The sequence below is a fragment of the Grampus griseus genome (genome assembly GCF_964374135.1).
Source record: "Grampus griseus genome assembly, chromosome: 10".
In the NCBI taxonomy this organism is placed as follows: domain Eukaryota; kingdom Metazoa; phylum Chordata; class Mammalia; order Artiodactyla; family Delphinidae; genus Grampus; species Grampus griseus.
The window spans coordinates 67,487,328-67,507,244 of NC_139004.1; the positions used below are offsets into that span (position 1 = coordinate 67,487,328).

General features: G+C 48.8%; 2 protein-coding genes across 5 annotated transcripts in view; both read left to right on the forward strand.

Moving 5' to 3' along the window:
- Positions 1-10,587, forward strand: part of RAD54L2 (RAD54 like 2) — an 87,422-nt gene extending 76,835 nt beyond the window's left edge. The window contains exons 18-23 of the mRNA XM_082664653.1: positions 45-217; positions 737-933; positions 3,372-3,571; positions 4,773-4,862; positions 7,226-7,318; positions 9,178-10,587. Of these exons, the coding sequence (XP_082520779.1) occupies positions 45-217; positions 737-933; positions 3,372-3,571; positions 4,773-4,862; positions 7,226-7,318; positions 9,178-10,172 (1,748 nt within the window). The 3' untranslated portion in view covers positions 10,173-10,587. The remainder of the gene's footprint in view (positions 1-44; positions 218-736; positions 934-3,371; positions 3,572-4,772; positions 4,863-7,225; positions 7,319-9,177) is intronic.
- A 6,845-nt stretch (positions 10,588-17,432) lies between these two features.
- TEX264 (testis expressed 264, ER-phagy receptor) overlaps positions 17,433-19,917 on the forward strand; it is a 29,295-nt gene continuing 26,810 nt past the window's right edge. For 2 of the 4 annotated variants that reach the window (XM_082663322.1, XM_082663325.1), the window contains exons 1-2: positions 17,433-17,536; positions 18,533-18,608. The gene's annotated coding sequence lies outside the window, so the exon portion shown is untranslated. Of the gene's footprint in view, positions 17,537-17,909; positions 17,976-18,197; positions 18,280-18,532; positions 18,609-19,917 lie in introns of those variants that run through there. The other 2 variants (XM_082663324.1, XM_082663323.1) reach the window with 2 other exon arrangements.

Genomic DNA, 19,917 nt, shown 5'->3' on the forward strand with positions numbered 1-19,917 from the left:
TTCTTTGCTGTGAACTGACTTTCTCCATGTCTTCTCCCTTCTAGATAGGGTCGTGGACGATCTCAATCCAATGCTGAACTTTACTCGAAAGGAGGTGGAGAACCTACTGCACTTTGTTGAGAAGGAGCCAGCTCCCCAAGCATCCTTGAACATAAAGGGGATCAAGGAGCCAGTCCTGCAACTTGCCTGTCTGAAATACCCTCACCTCATCACCAAGGTAAGACCCTGGTATGCATGTGTCCCAGTACTGCACTCTCCACTGAGGGAGGCTTGTCTGGCAAGCTAGTTTCCTTCATCCAAAGTTTTGTTTCATGCAGACAACTTGAATTCATCTGCTTCTTTTCCTTGCCCCAGACAGTCCCCCTCCCCTCTCCAAACCACCTATCCTATCCTAGTCTCATCCTAGGAGTGTGTGCTCAGTCATGAGAATAATTTGGCCGTTGTGAGTTTTCCTAGCAGAAAGAGAGGGGGAAAAGTTCTGAAAATATAGTCTGGTAATTCTCTGAACTCTCCCATTCTTTTGATATGGAAGGCAGACTTAGGTTGTCCAAAGCTGGTGCTAGGTTAGAGTTGAGAATTTATGCTGCTGACAGGAAGACAGTAAACCCACCTGTGTGTCTGTGAGCAGGCTCTTTGCTAAGTACTGGAGACAGCCAGCCATTTCTTGGTTTCAAAGTAAGGCTTATTGTATGTCACAAAGACTGGTAATTAAATCAACATCCTCCTGTGTCCCCAGGAGCCTTTTGAGCATGAGTCATTGCTCCTTAACCGAAAGGATCACAAGCTGACCAAAGCTGAGAAAAAAGCAGCAAAGAAAAGCTACGAGGAAGACAAACGTACATCGGTCCCCTACACCCGCCCATCATATGCTCAGTATTACCCCGCCAGTGACCAGAGCCTGACCAGCATCCCTGCCTTCAGTCAGAGAAACTGGTGAGTCACTGAAAAGGGAGGAAGATTTGCTGCTGGGCCAGGGTCAAGCCTTTCAACTGGTTCCTTTTTTAAATAAAGGGAGACCCTACAACTTGCTCTTTGGCTGCTGTGAACTGAGAGGTTCTGCTCTTGGATGAGGTGCTGAAGCAGTTCAGCAGCCCTGGTGTTTTAAGCAGCTCTGGCTGGAAGAGTGAGCTGCTGGGCTTGTGACTCAGGAGAGTCCCTCTGGACTCCCGAGGAGATGCAGCTTCCCATAACACAAATGCCCAGCCCTCCCACACAGCTGCTTCCTATCTGCAGCACCTTGGTGCTAGCCCTCACTTAGCAGCGAAGTTCAAGAGTGAAGGCCAGGTCTTCTGTGGGTCTTGGATTGCAGTCAGGGAATCCTGCTGTTCCTAATGGGATTTCACTCTGTGTCCGCCTTATTCCTGAGCAAAAAATCTTTTTCTTGAGTACAGCTTCCAGAACTATTAAGAATAGGAACAGCATGGAAGCCAATTGCTAGGTGGGAGAAAAGCTCTTTGTAGGAAATTATAGAATAGTTATCTCTGTTTTTTTTCCTCATTACAAGACAAAGTGCCTCATAGCCTTTATCAGATCAGCTTCCTGATTGCCTGGTTTGCATTTTTACATTATTTGATTATCTTGAATTAAAGATAATTATTTTGAGAGGGATAGATTTAAGAATTGTTTCTTTTGACTATTCCATGTTTACAAAAAAATAAACTTGTCAAATGAGTTTCTAAAGGAACTGAAGCCATGTAAGATTTTATGTAAGACTAAATTTTGGTGAGTAAATTTGCTACTTTTTATGTATAAGATGCTTTCAAGTAGAAAATTGCCATGTTTCAAAGCCTTCAAACTTTATTTCTGTGTCATTTTCCAAGATACTATTGCCTGAGTATGTTCTTCTCTCGTCCTCCACCCCTTTTATCTCTTTTCTGGGCTTTTCCTTGTAACAGCAGGAATGGACTAAGTCTGAACCCAGTAGGAGAAAAGCCATATGGAGGGAAGATGTGACAAATGAGCTGGGCTCTGAGGAGATTTCAGCTCCTTTTCTGGCCCAACTCTGGCCCTGTGGGAGGCATTGGCCTCTCACAGCATTTGATGAGCCATCCCATGATCCTGCTGATTCCTTATCCTGTCTGGGTACATGTGAGGAGGCCTTTCCGCCCAAATTCCTAGCCTTAGCCCCTGCAGAGTATGGGGCTTAGGCTAGATTCCTGTTACCCTTCTGACTTCTTATCCTGAGAAGAGTCCCATTGACATCTGAGCAGGGCCCCCAGCTCCTGCATAGCCACCTTGGGCAGGCATTGCGGAAGTGGGTCCCAGATCCTGGTGAGCTTGCTGTGCTACCTGGCCTATCTCGGAATGATGGCATCCACAGGGCCCCAGGGGTTGCCCAAAGGCAACCTGAGAGCAGTGTGACTGAGGAGACATGCAGACCTACTCCAACAGCAGTGGTGTGTTCTTTAATGTGCCAGTCTTCAGTCAGATGAGGAAGAGCATACCAGTCCAAGAGGCTCTCTTTCTCTGAACTAAAGACCAAAGATGCAGACTTCAGAAATCTTAGAGACAGGGGCTTTATTTCAGAAACCTTAAATAAGGAGTAGCTTTCTCAAGGTACCAACATCCAGTTGAAAGGAAGGTGAAAAGTGAGGAATGCATCATTGACCACAGGATGACATTTTGGCACTTTGGTAGTAAGAGATGCACAACCGGTACTCAGGCTGGCCATGGCTCTGTGCCATGTAGAAGCCCAACTTCTGTGCACGGCGTTTTGCCTGCTGCTGCTTTTGTGGTGGCTGTGACTTTAGGGGCACTTTGGGGATTGGCCCTGGGAGAAGTCCATTGAAAAGTAATTCAGAAGAGAGAGGTGTCTGCATTACTTATTGAAACTTGAGATTTCAGAGGGTAATGATGGTTAAAGTTGGATAGATAGTCTCAAGACCACCAGAACATGTGACGTCACATGGCCCTATTTTCTTGGGTTAGTGGGAAAATTCCACCCATCTATCTTCAAATTAGTATGCACCGTGTTCTGAAGAACTTCCCCCCCACTTAATGCCTCTTTGCCTCTACCTGACTTCCAAGGACGAATTCCTTCCAAGGACGAATTCCTAATTTATGTAGACAGTCCAAATTCTAGAGGAGCAGATGTCACCTCACATTTCCAAAAAGGCATTATTCCACTGACATTGATTCTTCTTAGACTCTGAGAGGCGTTATCCCTTGCTGTCTCTGTCTCCTCTCTGTCTCAGCCCTGCCTCTAGTCTCCTTTTGAATTTACCATACCCTGCAGGTTCTTTTGATCCTTCTCTCAGCAGCATCTGAGGCTGTAGAATGGGGAAGTCTGGAGAGGCTCAGCAGTCTTTGCAGAAAGATAAGTAAGGGCTGTTCTGCCAAACTTCCTTAGTGTGCTTCTCTTTCTCTCCTAGGCAGCCAACACTGAAGAGTGATGAGAAGCCTGTGGCCAGTGTTCGTCCTGTACAGTCCACCCCAATCCCCATGATGCCACGGCATGTCCCACTGGGAGGTAGTGTAAGCTCTGCCTCCAGCACAAATCCAGCTATGAACTTCCCAATCAACTACCTGCAACGTGCGGGAGTCCTTGTGCAGAAGGTGGTCACCACAACAGGTTGGGAGCTCCTGAGTTCTCTTCCAGGGTGCTGTCCCTTTTAAAATTACTTTGTTCATTCAGGAAGTATTTATTAAACAATGTTTGCATTCTAGGCCATACTACATTGGCACTCTAGGTAAAAATAGAGAAGGCAGCAGTCCCTGATCTTGAAGAATTTGCATTCTAATGAAATGTCTTAAGAAGAGCAACACGGAACTGGGTTTTCTTGAATGTGGTGGGTGGGATGGACTCTGAACACTGCAGAGATTGTGGAAATGTCACTGGACATAGGGTTGGTCTTCAGAGAGAGGTGTGAATGTGTTGAGTCCTGCCTGACTTGTAGGGTCAGGTGGGTATGAAGGACAGCTCTCAACCTCTTTAGTTAAAAGACCTAAATGTCGCTTGCTTCTTTCTTTGTAAGTTTAATGTAGATCGAGCATGATGGGCCAGTGGTAGGAGTTGGGCAGCCCATCCGTCCCTGCAATTGATTCTGTGGTTCAGGGTAATTGGGAAGGAAAGCATTTCATGATGCTGTTTTTCATCTTGTTATCTAGAAATACTCATAATACATTTTCATGAAAACATCTTAATTGGTTTTTTTGAGTATGAAAATAATAGCTGTTCATTGTAAAAAAAAGAAAAAAATTTGAAACAAATTAAAAACAAAGAGAGAGGCTCTCAGGACTTCCCTGGTGGTCCAGTGGTTAAAACTCCACGCTTCCACTGCAGGGGGTGTGGTTTCAATCCCTGGTCGGGGAACTAAGATCCCACATGCCCTGCGGCACAGCCAAAAAAAAGAGAGAGCCTCTCATAATCCTGTTTCTCTGCTGATTCTTGAAAATGCTCTTTCTCTTCATAGTGACAGGAGCAGCAGATACATGCAAATAGCTTAGGGAGGGAGAAACAAAAATAGAAATAAACATTTGAACTGAAACTTTTTCTAAACCAAAAACTCTATGATTTTTAAATTAAATCAAGGAAAATTGATCAGAAAGATGATCAGATTTCTAAAAAGTTTCTTGTTTTCACAGTATTCTTTGTTTAGACAGTTGTGAGAGGCCCTGCTGGTTTCAAAACTTCCTTGGTTCTGACCTCTGCTCCACTGAGACGCTTTAGGGAAACCATTGAGGAACAGGGGTGGATGTGGACTTTGCATTTTATTTCCCTCCTTCAGTCAGGCCCCATGTAATCTAAATCTGAGGTCTGTTGTCTCCACTAGATATTGTTATTCCTGGACTCAACAGCTCCACAGACGTACAGGCAAGAATTAATGCTGGTGAGAGCATCCACATCATCCGTGGGACAAAAGGTGAGAGCCTGACCAAAGGGCTTATTCCCTACCTTTGGTTGAGAGTGGTGGGCTGGCAAGCAAAATAAATACATATGGTTTGAGCTAGAGAGAAGATAGGAATCATCCTATAGGAGTGTAACACGTGGGGGAAACATGAGAAAATGACATTTCTAGGAGCTTAGCCAAGTGGGGTGGGCTCAAAGGATATCTGTCAGTGGCTTAAAAGAAAGGAGTTAGGGTCCCTGCATTCCTATATTTTGCCATCGTTTTTATGGAGACTCTTGGAGTGGGTTTGGATACACACAGTGTTTTGTATTGGTCTCAGCCTATCGATAGTATCGGCTAGGAATGCCTGGGGCACTCATCCAGTCCTGTAGTACTTGTGGCAAGCCCCCACATACATTTCCCCAGAGCCAGTGTTGTGGCTAGACCAGCCCTTGTTGTTCTTATTATGATTGCAAGATGCACCTCAGCAACAATCATCAAGGAACTTTGAAAAAACAAGGTTTACTACTCACAGGTCCTGTAGGGTACATGGCACACTCAAGGGCCACACAGGAAGGTTGTGGGGGGAGAGAGAGAGAAAGAGATTGTGGACCTGGGTCTCTGTCTTTATTAGGGTCCAAGAGTGGGGTGGCTAGGGTTTCGCAGGTTCAGTCTTTATTGGTGAATTTATTTACATTTTTGGCCACGCCGTGCAGCTCGTGGGATCTTAATTCCGCAACCAGGGATCAAACTTGTTCCCCCTGCAGTGGAAGCACAGAGTCCTAACCACTGAACCACCAGGGAAGTCCCTTTATTGGTGAATTTAAAACATAAGAATGGGAATTAGTGTGTGGGAAGGGAAGAGCGAGCTCACTCAAGGGTTAGTTACCTAGGTTACCTCAGGCTTTCTAAAAAGGAACTTTTCAAGGGAGGGAGCAGCCTGGTTCCTTACCTAGTAGTTTAGCTAGTAGCTGTGCCGTACGGCTGGCAGTTTGTTTACCCAAGATGGATGTCTTTGAAATGGATGTCTGAGCAGTCAAAAGCTTAATGTCTAGCACTTACACTACACACAGGGAGGCCAGAATCAGAGGGAATGAGCTGTGGAATGGGTTATAAGCCAACCTGTTTATTGTTGTGCCGTCTTACCTACTTGCTTAGAGTGGGGTGGATGTCTCTGATTAGAAAATGTAGTGGGTGGATGAATAAGTATACCTGGGTTGCATGACAGAATTTTCCAGTGTGGCCATTTGAAAAGTCCACTGCCTCTGGCCTCCTTATGGAGTTCTCCAGATGAGATTGCTGGAGAAATCTGGGCTGGATGGTGTTAGGACACAGCTGAAGCCTATCTTTCATGTCAGCCTCTGCTGTGTGAGGCTCCCCGAGGGTCTTTGTTTAGTAAGGAGATTTTGCCCTAGCCTCTGTTGGGTTAAAGTACTTTTAGTTTCAGGGAAAAGATGCCATGAAATACATGACACCCAGAGAAGGTCATATGTAGCCCCCTTACTGGGTTCTTCCTGGCCTAGAGCAGGGGTATGCAAACTGTGGCCCACGGACCAGATCATGCCTGCTTCCTGTTACTGTACCTCTGAGCCAAGAATGGGTTTTACATTTTCAACCATTTTCAATTGGTTGAAAAAAAAAAAAATCAAAAGTATAGTATTCTGTGACGTGAAAGCGATATGAAATTCACATTTCAGTGTCCATAAATAAAGACCTTTGGAGCACAGCCACACCCAGCTGTCATGTTACAGCAGCAGAGTAGTTGCAACAGAGACCTTATGGCTCACAGAGCCAAAAATATTTACTCACTGACCCTTTAAGAAAAAGTTTTTTGACCTCTGGCCAAGAGGCAGCCCTACCAAGAGATAGATCAAATGACATGCTCAAGACCAAGGAAAGGTTGACTAGTGCTGTGTGGGAATAGAATAGCCATCTTGAATTATTCCTGCCAAGGGAGGGGTGTTATTGAGGAAATAAGCCTCCTTCCAGATCAAGAGGACCTGGGCCAGAACAGAAGGAGCCAATTTACTCTCTTTCACAGCACCCTATTTATTTCCTCCATTGCATTTAACCTTTCCTGATATTTTCTAGTATAATTGTCTATCTCCCCCTCTAGAGTTAAGCTCCGTGAGACAGGGCCCTTTTCTGTCTTGTGTACTTCAGTGTCTAGAACAGTGTCTGGTATATGGTAGTCACGCAGTCAGTGTTTGTGGAATAAGTGAGTAATATTGGGTCCACAGCTCAGTCATCCCACTCCTCATTTCAGGGATATTGAGAGAGGATGTGACACCAGTTTTACAGCTGTTTCTGAGCCCACAGTGCCCAGGCCTGGAGTTTCCCAGGGTTGGCTGTATTGCATGTCTGCTCCTAACAGTCTTCCTCATGTTTCTTCTTAGGGACATACATCCGTACCAGTGATGGGCGAATCTTTGCTGTCCGGGCAACTGGCAAACCAAAGGCCCCTGAAGATGGTCAGATGGCTGCCTCAGGTATAGTGGCTTCTACTTTCCGTTGACCTACATGGCATTTTTGCGGGGGCGGGGGGGGTGGTTTGTAATTAATTTATTTTTTGAATAGATAATGTGTGCATGGTTCACAATTCAAAGGGTACAAGAAGGGGTAAAGTGAAAAGTAAGTTTTTCTTCCCTCATACTTCCAGTCATCCATTGCTCCTTCCTGGAGGTGCTACTCCTGTTTTGTTTGGTTGGTTTGTTTGTTTTATAGATTTATTTATTTTTATTTATTTATTTTTGGCTGCGTTGGGTCTTTGTTTCTGCTCGCGGGCTTTCTCTAGTTGCAGCAAGCGGGAGCCACTCCTTGCCACGGTGCATGGGCCCCTCATTGCAGTGGCCTCTCCCGTTGCAGAGCACGGGCTCGGTGCGCAGGCCCCAGGAGTTGTGGCATGCAGGCTCAGCAGTTGTGGCCCTCGGGCTCCAGAGCACAGGCTCAGCAGTTGTGGCACACAGGCCTAGCTGCTCTGTGGCATGTGGAATCCTCCCAGAGCAGGGCTCGAACCCGTGTTCCCTGCATTGGCAGGCGGATTCCCAACCACTGCGCCACCAGGGAAGTCCCTCCTGTTGTTGTTTTGTTTTGTTTTGTTTTGTTTTAAAAGATATTCTATACATATACATGGTACAGGGATATGTATGTGTGCACGTGTGTATCTGTGTATGTTAAAAAAATGTATATATGTATATAACTTTTCTTTGCATTTTTAAAACAAATGCTAATTTACTGTAATATACTGTTTGATCTTTTCTTCATTTACTAGTGTATCTCAGTGCTTGTTCCTTATCCTTTCTGTAAATGTTCCTCAGTGAAGGTTTGCACAAGATGCAGTTAGATGGGTGTAATACAGTGCATTACCGAGTTCCCTGTCCCTGGACATCTAGATTGTTGTGCTCCACCATTACAGTACTGGTTCACAGTCATATGGGTGTATCTATAGGAAAAATTCCTAGAAGTGGGATTGCCAGATCAAAGAGTATATGTGTGGCACATTAACAATGTTAGGAACTCTTGCAAAAGTCCCCTCTGTGGGAGTGGTTCTCACTTATCCTCCCACCATGAGGTATGAGGGTATGAGAGCTAGATTGCTCTTGTTCCCAGCTTTTATCATGGAAATTGAGAGACATGCAGACAAGTTGAAAGAACAGCACTGTGAGCACCCATGTATCCTACAGCTAGATCCAATGACTGTTATCATTTTCATAAACTTTCTTCTCTCTCCTCCTTCCTATTATTTGAACTATTTGTAAGTTGAAGACATCATGTCATTTCATCCCTAAATATTTCAGCACACATTTGCTAAGATTAAGGACATACTCCTCCTAGTCACAAAACCATTATCGCACTAAAAAAAGTTAACAATCCCATAATATTCCCTACTAGTCAGGCCATTTTCAGATTTTCCAGTTGCCCCATTCACTTTCATGGCCATGGATTTTGTTTTGTTTTTAACCAGGATGGACTGCTTTTTGAACTTCATTTTCCTCTTTTCTCCCATCCTGGTCACTGACCATCTTTGCCCCCAGAAGGAGTGTGACTAAAAGAATATCTTTCAGCATTTCATATCCTTTATTTCATAGGATCCACCTTGGTGGAGTTTTACAGGAAACTGGGGTACAGAGAAGTTACATGTCTTTGCATGGATAGACTTGTTTCCTAGATCAAAGGACTTCTTTCTTTGTGATTGGGAAAAATTGACTGGGTGATGTTGTTTGCACATCAAACTATTTGAATTTGGGGGACCACAGGACAGGATTTTTTTTTTTAATGGAATCTTGTCTTACACCCGCCTTCTCTCCCTGACCATTCTGGTTCTCAGTTACCTACATTTCGTCCCCAGGTTCCCAGGGGCCTTCTCTCGAGTCTACAAGCAACGGCAGACACAGTGCCTCATCACCCAAAGCCCCCGACCCTGAGGGGCTGGCCAGGCCTGTCTCTCCAGACAGCCCGGAGATCATCAGTGAGCTCCAGCAGTATGCAGATGTGGCTGCTGCCCGGGAATCCCGTCAGAGCTCCCCAAGCTCCAATGCTGCCCTGCCTGGCCCCCCAGCTCAACTTGTGGACAGCAGTGCTGTTCCTGGGACAGCTCTTGGGACTGAACCTAGACATGGGGGTCATTGCCTCAATAGTTCCCTCTTGGTGACCGGCCAGCCCTGTGGTGACAGGCACCCAGTGTTGGACTTAAGGGGCCACAAGCGAAAGTTGGCCACACCACCTGCTGCCCAGGAGTCAGCCCGCCGGCGGTCCAGGAAGGGCCATCTGCCAGCCCCCGTGCAGCCGTATGAACACGGGTATCCAGTTTCTGGCGGGTTTGCCATGCCACCCGTCTCCTTAAACCATAACCTCACCCCACCCTTCACCTCCCAGGCTGGGGAGAATTCCCTGTTTATGGGCAGTACCCCCTCCTACTACCAGCTGTCCAATTTGCTGGCAGATGCCCGCCTGGTGTTTCCAGTGACTACTGACCCTCTGGTGCCAGCAGGCCCCGTCAGTTCCTCTTCCACGGCTACCTCAGTCACTGCCAGCAACCCCTCCTTCATGCTCAACCCCTCTGTACCAGGGATACTACCCAGCTACTCACTCCCATTCTCACAGCCACTCCTGTCCGAGCCGAGGATGTTTGCGCCTTTTCCTTCCCCTGTCTTGCCCAGCAACCTTTCACGGGGCATGTCTGTCTACCCAGGCTACATATCCCCACATGCAGGCTACCCAGCTGGCGGCCTTCTCCGGTCCCAGGTGCCTCCATTTGACTCTCATGAGGTTGCTGAGGTGGGGTTCAGCTCCAATGATGATGAGGATAAGGACGATGATGTAATAGAGGTCACTGGGAAATAGCTGGGGAGCCCCTCTGCAGCTCACTCGGGGCCCCAGCAGGTTGCCCACCAAGCTGGAAGGCAGCAATCTGGGCTTTCTGAGAATAGGGCACTTGGCAGGAGGGAAAAGGAAGAGGACAAAGAAGGGTGGTTGACCATAGGTGGCAGGGCTCTGTTGCTGTTTAACAAAAGAGGCAAAAATAATCCAACAGAGCAGCAATAGTGGGAAATCAGGGACCTAAAACAGGAATGGAGAGGCAGGGCAGTCTGCCTCTCTTCCTGCCTGCCTTGCTTATGCTGTCTGCTTGCTTGCTTGCCCATCTGAGGGTAGATGCTCACATCCCATTTCTGTCTTTGGGAACATTCTCTCCCGAGAGAGCTGCCTTACTGGGTGATTTAGCTTGGCCTGGAGAGGGAAGGGGAGGGAGGGAGGGTAAGAGAAGAAGGGTAGGCAGACTGAGATTCCATGTGAAGTGGAATCCTTTTAGGGGGTGGGAAAGAAGCAGACCAGGTATGTGTGTGTGTGCCTGTGTGTGTGTTTATGTTTGTACTTACATGTATGTAACAGAGCAGGGGTGAAGGCGGGTGGGAAGGGAGGGAGGGAGGGACTAAAGGGGAAACTAAGAAATGAATTTATCTTTTGTAAAATGGAAATCAGAGTGTGGTGGTTCATGGCAACTATTAGTATGAACATCAGGGTGAGCCCAGGAGAAGAGCCATGGAAACCACAAGTTTCCTTCTACTTGGGTGAAGACAAGGCCCAGCTAACCCACGTCCCTGGTTATCAGAGCCAGACTTGTTTTAAAATTTGGGGGAAATTATTAGAGAAAATGGGCATTACCAATCTGTGTCTCTTTCCCCAGTGGCTGTCTCGGAGCAGATCTCCCTTTCTGGGGTGTGAGATTGTCTGTGTGCAGAGACTGGGAGGGAGAAGCATTGCAGTGTGTGAGTGGGAGGTCATGGAGTTGTGGCCAGAAAAAACATTCTTCACAAGGTTGGAACTGAGCCCCCAGCTGCCTGTTCTGGTGGCCTTTCCTTTTCCTTCTCCATTAGAGAGCTCCATGTTAATTTATTTCTTAAGGGCAATTATTTATTATTTGGACTTTTCATGTGTCTTGGTTCTTTTTTGGGGGGGGTGGGAGGGGAGGTTAGGGTAAAGAGGGTAGGAGATGGGAAGGGAAATTTTAAGATATCTCAGACCCCGTAGCTGCTGGTGAATAAATCCTGGGTAGATGGTGAATTGACCAAGGAAAGAAAGTTAGGCTTGACCAAGGTTTACACTAAACAACTATGTTTTCAGGAAATGGCCCCTCAGGAAGATCAGGGAATCCTGTGACGGATAGTTAGTGATGGTGAGACTCATTCCACAGTGCTTGAAATTTAGGATCATGGAGTTTGCAATTGGGAAGTAAGTGACCCCAAATTTGGAGCTGTGTCCTCCTGGGATGACCTTAGGGACAGGCTCTCTATGCTGACTAGTGAAGCTGTGTATAGGTGGCTGCTGGGTTGAGGGAACAGACTGTTGATTTCCTATTGGGAAATGTCTTGGCTTCCTCAACCTATCGGATGATCATTGTGGGCCTGGTGTCTGCTACCTCCATCCTCTTTGAAGGAACATGGAGGAGCCCTTCCTCTGTAGGAGACTTAAATCGTCTTAAAAGAATACATCAGTCATTCTGGGTCTCCGCCAGGGGCGAGGGGGCATCTAGGCGTTAAGCATAAACACTGGTTGTCTTCATATTGCCTTTTTCCCCCCTGCTGCTAAGACCTTGCTGGGCAGTTCTTTATGATGAACAAACCCTGTCTGGCTTTAGAGCTTTACCACCTACCCATGGGTCCCTCCTCACTGGGCAGCTGCTGCATCTGCCTCTGCCAAGCCCTGGAGGCAACTTAGCCAGCTCACCCCTAGTAGTATCTGCTTGCTTCTGCAACTCTTCTGACCAGCCTGTTTCCACTGTTGGGGAGTCTTAGCACACTCTGGCATATTATCCCCAGAGAAGAGACAAGGAGATGGCTGATGGATGGGTGTGTGTGTGTGTGTGTGTGTGTGTGTGTGTGTGTGTGTGTGTGTGTGTGTGTGTGCACTGTTCAGTTACACCAAAAGTGGAACTTAGGGAGCTTGCTTTCTGTATTTTCATAAGCACCCTGTCAGACATTTAACTCTCCTACTTATAGAAGCCTTAGACCTACAATTTAGCTATGCAAATTATTTTAATAATTTAAAAACAGCAGTTCCAACCAGTGCTTTCTCTTTCAGATGCATCCCAAGAATGAATGATGAAGGGACTCAGTTAGAGTGGGCTCTCAGGTTGAGGCTGGTTAATGGGAGTAAGCTAGCCTGGATCTCTGATTTGCAGAGCACACTCACAACCTGGGTTACAACTGATGCCTCTAAGGCTCCGGAGCACTGGGATCCCAGAAATTGTGTGTGTGTGTGTGTGTGTGTGTGTGTGTGTGTGTGGAAGGAGGGATATTTCTATGTTCACCTCTAGGAAATCACAGCAGCAAGCTCTGAGAATCCAGAAACTATCCCAGCAAGGAACCAAAACCAGTCACTGGAGGGATGGGCTTTTGAAAGTACCGGGAAGTAATGGGTGTTCTGAGTGGCAGCATGTGCCTGCTCTCTACCCAGTGGTTCCATGGGCTGGGTCTTGCTTCAACTCAGGAGAGGCCATAGTTTTGGGAGGCTGACCTGGCTAGACAAGATTTTCTTTGATATGAGCAGCTTATATTGTGTAAGGGGGTAGGGCTGGGATCATGGGAAATTAAGAGTGCTACTGGTTCCATGGTTTGTTTCGTTGTTGTTTTTTTTTATTGAACCTGAAAATACTTTGACTTTTCTGTCGTCTCTTTCTGTGTGCTGGTAGGCAAGCGTGCATGCACACCAAACATAAGCATATGTGTGAGGGTAGCAGGAAATGTCTCAGAGCCCAAGAACCATGTTTTACAGTTCCTTTGATCAGAAACACTTGGTGTTGATGTCCACGCACCGTCCAGGCCTGAGTAAGGGAAGGATGGTGATAAGGGGGAGGGCAGAAGATCAGATCTAGGTATCTTGCCTCGCTACTGTCTTCCATAGAATGTTTTCAAGGGCCTTTCAAGCCCCATCTGTCTGGTTTAGCCTAAATCCTCAGCCTAGGGAATATAGTACAATTTAATAATTCAGGATTACCATTTGTAATAATGCTTTATTCCCTTTTCTCAGTACCTTTGTAGATAAAAATTCAACAGAGACAGATTAGCCATTTAATTGAGAAAGTAAGTGAACCATGTTGGATCCAGATTTTTTCTTCAGATTAGATATCTGCAAAGTTTTCACCCCCTTGAGTTATGCTTCTTAAGCGTCTTTTGACTTAAGGATGTCTCTGGTCCTTGGAACTCTATTCCCTAGGAATTAGTGTGTGGAATCACTATATACTTGTGATTCACAACTAAATATGAAAATTTCCCACTCCAGGACATGAAGCAAATCGTTGGGGTAATATTTTGCTAATAGGTTGAAACACTCAACCAAACTTTAGCCGTCTGGGTAGGACTGTCACTCCCAAAGCACTCAGCAGAGCAAGGCTCTCTGCTTGTCTGTTCATGCCTGGCATTGCTCTGGAACTGAGTCCTCATCCCAGTTGAGGTCTTCTGGGGCTTTACATTCCTTGTTCCTAGTGTTCCTGGCCATGACCCCCTTGTGCTTCCCAGTTCCCTGTGATTCCACAGAAGACCAGTCTCTCCTTTCTGAGCCATGGCCTCCTATGCACCCAACTCAGTGACTCTTCCCCCATCAAAACTCCTGAGAGAAGAGCTCCTTCCCCCATTAGTTCCCCAAGAGACTTTCTGGCCCTCTGCTGACTGTTCCCAAGAAATCCACACCTCAAGGTCTGCCTGAGAAGGTTATGCTCTCCATCAGTCACCTTCAGACTCTATTTCCCTCCTACTGACTCTTCTCTGCTGTCCTGTGTATTCCACTGTGACCCCTTAATGTCTGTTCTGTGCCACTGGCTTGGCCCTAGGCCTTTTATGAATACCCGAGTCTTACGATGAACTTCCTGAGCAGGCAGTGTCCAACTTCTTTGCTCTTCAGGGACCTTAGTCTGCTCCTTTCCTCTCTCAGAGGTCTATTTGATATAGTAATCTAGTGCATTGGAGAGAGGTAGCTAGACAGGCTGCAGAGTCTGTAAGGCTGGGGGCTGGGAGTGATTTGGGTACTCTCTGTTACCACTACTGGGATAATAATCAGAAAAGAGGGGACCTCATACTGTGACCTGACCCAGGGCCCTCCCCTGGAAGAGAGCTCAGCCCAGGTTTGTGTGTGTGTGTGTGTGTGTGTGAGAGAGAGAGACAGAGTGTATGTGTGCACACGCATGCCCTTGTGCACGTGGGTGTAAATTGTTATCTGGTTGTGTTACTCAGGGTGGGCTGGGGACTCACCAGAAGAATCCCCTCAGCCCGCCCAAGACTGTTTTTTTCCTGTACCCTCTCCAGAGGGGTCGGGGAAGGGGGTCCAGGTGGGTTGAGGGGGTCACAATGGATAACCACTAAGGCCACACTGCTGCCAGGAGGAGTGGGGTGGGGGAGAGATGAGGTGGCCCCAGGGACCTGGCACCTGGCTTTGGTTTTCCATCTTCTTTCTTCAGGACACCCCCTGAGGCCTGGGACCTGCGCCTGGCTTTGAGGAACATCTGTAGCTGGGTGTTCCAGCTGCTGGTGTGATCATGGGCTTCCCTCCTCTCTCAGCAGGGCAGGTGCTCCTGCCCCAGAGACTGGGCAACTGGCTGTTTCTATGACGTATTTATTTTTACTTGTGTTTCATGTCACTTTTTTAAAAAAGCAAACAGAACAATTGTAAGTCAGTATAACTGCCTATCAGTTTATTTCTCTTTTTGTAAAATAAAATTTAAACTGAAGAAGGCAGTGTTGTTTGATCAGGGAATTGTCTGAACAGCTGTTTGGCTGGGTGGTGGTGAAAGGGATATAACTTAGAGCATATTGGATGCTGAGATGGCACCTGTGAAGGTGGGGGGTGGGAACAGAGGGCAGACTGCTGGCAGGCTCTTTTTATGCAGTGGGGTTCATTAGGCATTTTCTGCCTTTGCTCACCTGAAGAGGACCGCATTTCCTGGCTCTAGAGGAAACAGCGAAGCTGACTCAGGGTGACTTGAGGCTAGCTGGTCCCTCAGTCATGGCAAGTCCTGCAGGGGCAGCCCTAACTAGGCTGTGAGTGGCCAGGGATTGGGCACAGCATCAGTGCCTTCAGAGGGGGGGAGATGGCTGGTGGCAGGGTTTGCAGAGCATCTTACATTGCATGTGTGTTCTCCATTTGTCATCTGAATTAGAGGATCTAACCACTGCCTCAGAGAACTAACAAGGGCTTTGGAGCATGAAGAGGTAGGGAAGGAGGGGATGGTCTATGCTTTAGTTTCCCAAGTTTGGGGAAACATTCTCTGGAATTTACTAAGGGAGAGTTAAAGTGCTTCTGTAGGAATTCTTTGGACAGAGGAAGGCAGGAGGAGACAAAGGCCAAGTCTGGGCTCATGAGAGGAGAATATGTGCTATTGGGAGATAGGACTGGGAGTGGGGCATGGGTGAGGCAGACGGCTAGGTGATCAGCTCTGCTCAGACTTGCTGCAAGGGGTAGTGGAAAGTGCCTGGGCTACTGCCTCCTGGTGGCTAGTGGAGGCCTTGCAGGGATCCGGTGGAGATCAGGGCTTGCTTTGTTGGGAACAGCCTGCAATGAAGCCTGGGAAGCTGATGGCCTGCAGCCCCAGTCACAGGCCAACTCTACTTTCACCACAGAGGTGCTGAAGCTCCTAAGGCACACCCTGAACTCTGACGTGGGGCTCTGGAGTTCCCCAACCAAGCTAAAGGAAGTGAGCAGACAGGACAAGTTATGAAAGGGCAGCTCCAGACAACAGTTTCGTGGGAGAAGCTCATAGCTTCTGAGAAGCAGAACTGACCATACAGAGGCTGTCTGTCTCTGAGGGTACTGGCCCTTCCTCGTCTCACAGGAAATGCTTCCAAGTGTATAGTCCTCTTGCCTGGGGCACCCAAAGGGTTTGATCACGTGCCTGATGTTCATCAGCAAAACAACTGCCACGACCCTGCTAGCCCAGCCCTGAGTGCCTCTGAGGAGTCAGCTACCCATTCCGCTAGTTGGCCCAGAGCCCTGTGGGTGAGGTTCAATCTTCCCTGCCTGTGGGCAGAACAAATGTGAAGCAGAAGGAAAGGAAAGCAGCTATAAGTGCCTGTGTGTGTCCAGTCTGCCCTTTGCTAGTACAGTAATGGGATCCACAAAAAGATGATTCACCTCCCAAACATCAATCCTCTATGTGAGGAGCACCAAAGTAGCACTTGGCCCCGCCTGTCTTGTAGCCAATCTTAACGAGCATAGTTGTCACCTCCCCCAGCCCCTCCACTGCAAGACTGGGCCTCTCAAGAGGGCGAGCTTTTATCTTTGGGGCCCGAGAAGAGTGCTTTGCTGTTTCTAGATCCTCAGAAATACGAGCTGAAGATTGAACCTGTCTTCAACGAACTTACAGTTGACTTGGGGGGTTATCTAGAATACTTAAGCTAGAAGGGCAGACCTGCCTCCCCCAGCTGCGTCTAGGGCACTGAGGGAGGAGCCTGGAAGGGGGGCGTTTCCCCGGTGAGCTCCAGGAGGGCGGGGCCTTGGTTTTGTTCACTTGGTATCCGCAGCCCCTAGAACTGTACTAGCAGGGAGCGGTACTCAATAAATGTTGGATGGATGAATGATCACCCCTGTGCTCCGTTTGAGGGGGGGGGAAGGGGGAGGTAAGGGTGGAGTGTTGGAGGTAGGAAGCTGATATTTGTGCTGTCCGGAGATTGGATCCCGCTTCTTCCCTGAGCCTCAGCTGTAAAACGGGAGCAAGTGGCCATGCCTTGCCCGGTTCCCAGGTCTGTCGCGAAGCCTCAGTGAGAGAAAGTAGCAGTAACTAGGGTGGTACAAATGCCAGGCTTTTACTGCCGTGCTGCACTTCCCAAGCCTCTTCAAACGATCCTCTCCGGTGCCGCCTTCCGGGACCCCACACTGCCTCTCTACTTCCCCTCATGCCTGGGGTGCTCTCGACAACCCAGAAGTTAAGAGGTTGTTCCTAAATCACCATCTGCAACCCAGTAGTTTGTGGGAGGCACGAAGGTACGGGGCGGGCTCGGCCCCTGACAGGCTCGGCCCCTAACAGGCTCACGTTTGTTGCCCTGGATACGGGGCGGGGCAGGCCTCTGCCCATCGGGTCCCGCGCGCACGCGCCCACGGCCACGGCCACGTCCTGCCGCGAGAGGGGGCGGAGCGAGCGTGTGCGGCGGGCGCGCGCAGGCTCCGCCGCTGAGCCCCGAGCCGCGTGCGCTGATCGGCGTCCGCGGCGGGCGGCAGCTGAGGTGAGGGCCGGGACGGGGAGGTGTTCACGCTGGGGCGGCTCCACGCGCGCCGAGCTCCTGGGACCTCCGTCCGCCCGGGCGCAACCTCAGGGCCTCCCGCGTCCCCACCGTCACCCCCCGCGGCCCAGCCGCTCTTTGCATCTCGTCTCGGCCACAGCTCGCCCCGGCCGGTCCAAGGGCCCGAACGCGACCTTGGACCAGCCTACTATCCCGGATCACCCTCTGCCTCGGTCACGGGTGCAGGGCACGCCCGGAGGCAAGGGAGCCAGGGAGGGCGAGGGGGTGGGGAGCACGAAGACTGAGGCTAGAACCGTACTTTAACTCCGCCCCCGTCTCCTGAGGCCGCGCCTCGAAGCGCTGGCTGCAAACTTTTAACTTCCTTTAAGTTGCAGAGGTGCCTAGGACCCCGTGAGGTCGTGGCTGAAAAGAAAAGGGCTGGGTAAATAGGCGAGGAGAGGGTGAGCAGGGGCTGGAAGCCGAGAGTGGAGGTAGCGTCCCGTCCTTCCCGCGCAGGCCCCTCAGACTCCACGTCTTCCCGCGCCCCCCGAGTGCCAAAGTTTTGCTTGCAGCGGGCGCTTTAAGGGCGAGGCCAGACGCCGCGGCGCACGTGAGCAGCCTCGGGAAGCCAGCGCGGGGCAGCCCGCCCAGACGCTCCGCCTGGGCCTCTAACCTGAGGAGAAACCGAGGCCCGAGAGGGGTCACAACCTGCCCGGGGTCAGCGGCAGGGGTTGTGTCACGGCCAGGTGCGGTGGCTGGAGCCCTCCAGGAAGAGGGCTCTCCAAGAACAGGGATATGTGAGCAGGGGTCTAGTGAAGAGCTGACATTTTTGAGGCGGAATTTGGCTTCTGATTTCCCTAAGGGGTCTGAGGGCATGGTGGAGGGTGCAACCTTGTGGCGGGGAGAGAGTTCTTGTAGAGGCCCCTGTGGACTTTCCCTGAAAAGAGATCAGTCAGGGCAGGGTGCCCGGCTCAGTGGTTATTTTCTTTCTGCCCCCAGCCCTGGAGCACTTGGAGCGTTTGGTCCCTGCCGTGCTGGATGCCATGAGTTGCTAAAATTGAGTCTGGCTTTAGAGGTGAGCTTCCCCAGCCCTTCTCCTTCCCTTTATCTTGAGAAAAGGGGAAATTTCCATTGCCCTGCCTCCTTCCTGGGCTGACCAAAGCTCTGCGGCCCCCAGGTACCTTTCACTCCTCTTTTGGGCAGTTTAGGAGGTGAGAGAGAAATGTGGGAACTAAGCTCCTTTCAGGAGACAGGGAGTGTGCAGCTGAGAGGATGGGGGTAGGTCACAGTGAGGGCTGATCACTCCCAAGATGAGTGGGAGCCTTAGATGCTGAGAGCTTCCAGCTGAGAGCCTTGGGTTCAGAGATGTCCAACGTGGATTAAATGCTTGGGCTTTTCTGGAAGTCTTGTTCCCAGGGAGGAGAGAGAAAGTGGAAGTGGGGGCCTAGAATCAGACTACCTGGATTCCCATTGCCTGCATTTTGTCCAGGTGGCTCTATTTAGTACCTTTGTGACCTTGGGCAAGGCTCTTAATCTCTAACCACTTGTTTTCTGATCCATATCCACTTGGTTTTGAGGATTAATGAAGTATCTGTGTTTCAACGTTTAGACAGTGCCTAGCATATAGTAAGTACTAAGTGGAAGATTCATCATCATTATCATCAAAGAAAACAGGAGTGAAACTAGCTGGGGGCCAGGAACAGGGGTCAATGAGAAGACCAGTGTGAGACACCTCAAGGTCATGATGCCAAAGGTTTAGAAGTTTACTTTGCGTTTTTTGTGAGACAAACACGGTGTGCACATTGACTCCAAAGACAGTTTTTCAGCAAAAAATTTTGATACCCAGAACCCACAGGGAACAAATTATTCCATACAGCTGTTTTCCATAGGGTCAACATGTTGATTTTCAGCTCCTAAAGCTTTTAAAATTTTAAGTACTTGGGGTGAGAATGTTCTTCCAATGGGTCAGATGCTTCCATTCCTCTTTAAATAGTCTTCTCTGTGGTGCGATTTTTTTCCCCCCCTGGGTGACGCAGGTCAAGCCCTCTGTGTAAGAGGGTTAGTTTTCTGGCCCCAAGTTTCATGGAGTTCCGGGCAGTCTGTCTTGAATGGCTCATACACCAACCTATGTGTTGTGTCGCTAGGCCTGCTCTTTGATAGCTTCTCTGCTTTTTATTTTTTTCTCCCCTGAAACAAGTATCTTTATTGCTTGTACCATGCAAATAGCAAATACGGGAAACAGGGAAAGGCCATTGAGGAAGAGGGAGAATTGTCAGATAAATGACATACACAAAAAGGAAAAAAGACACCCCTGCCCTGCCCCAGCATACCTACCCCAGGATGGCTTCCTGTAAACTACCTAGTACAGAGGCCAGGTGGGGAGA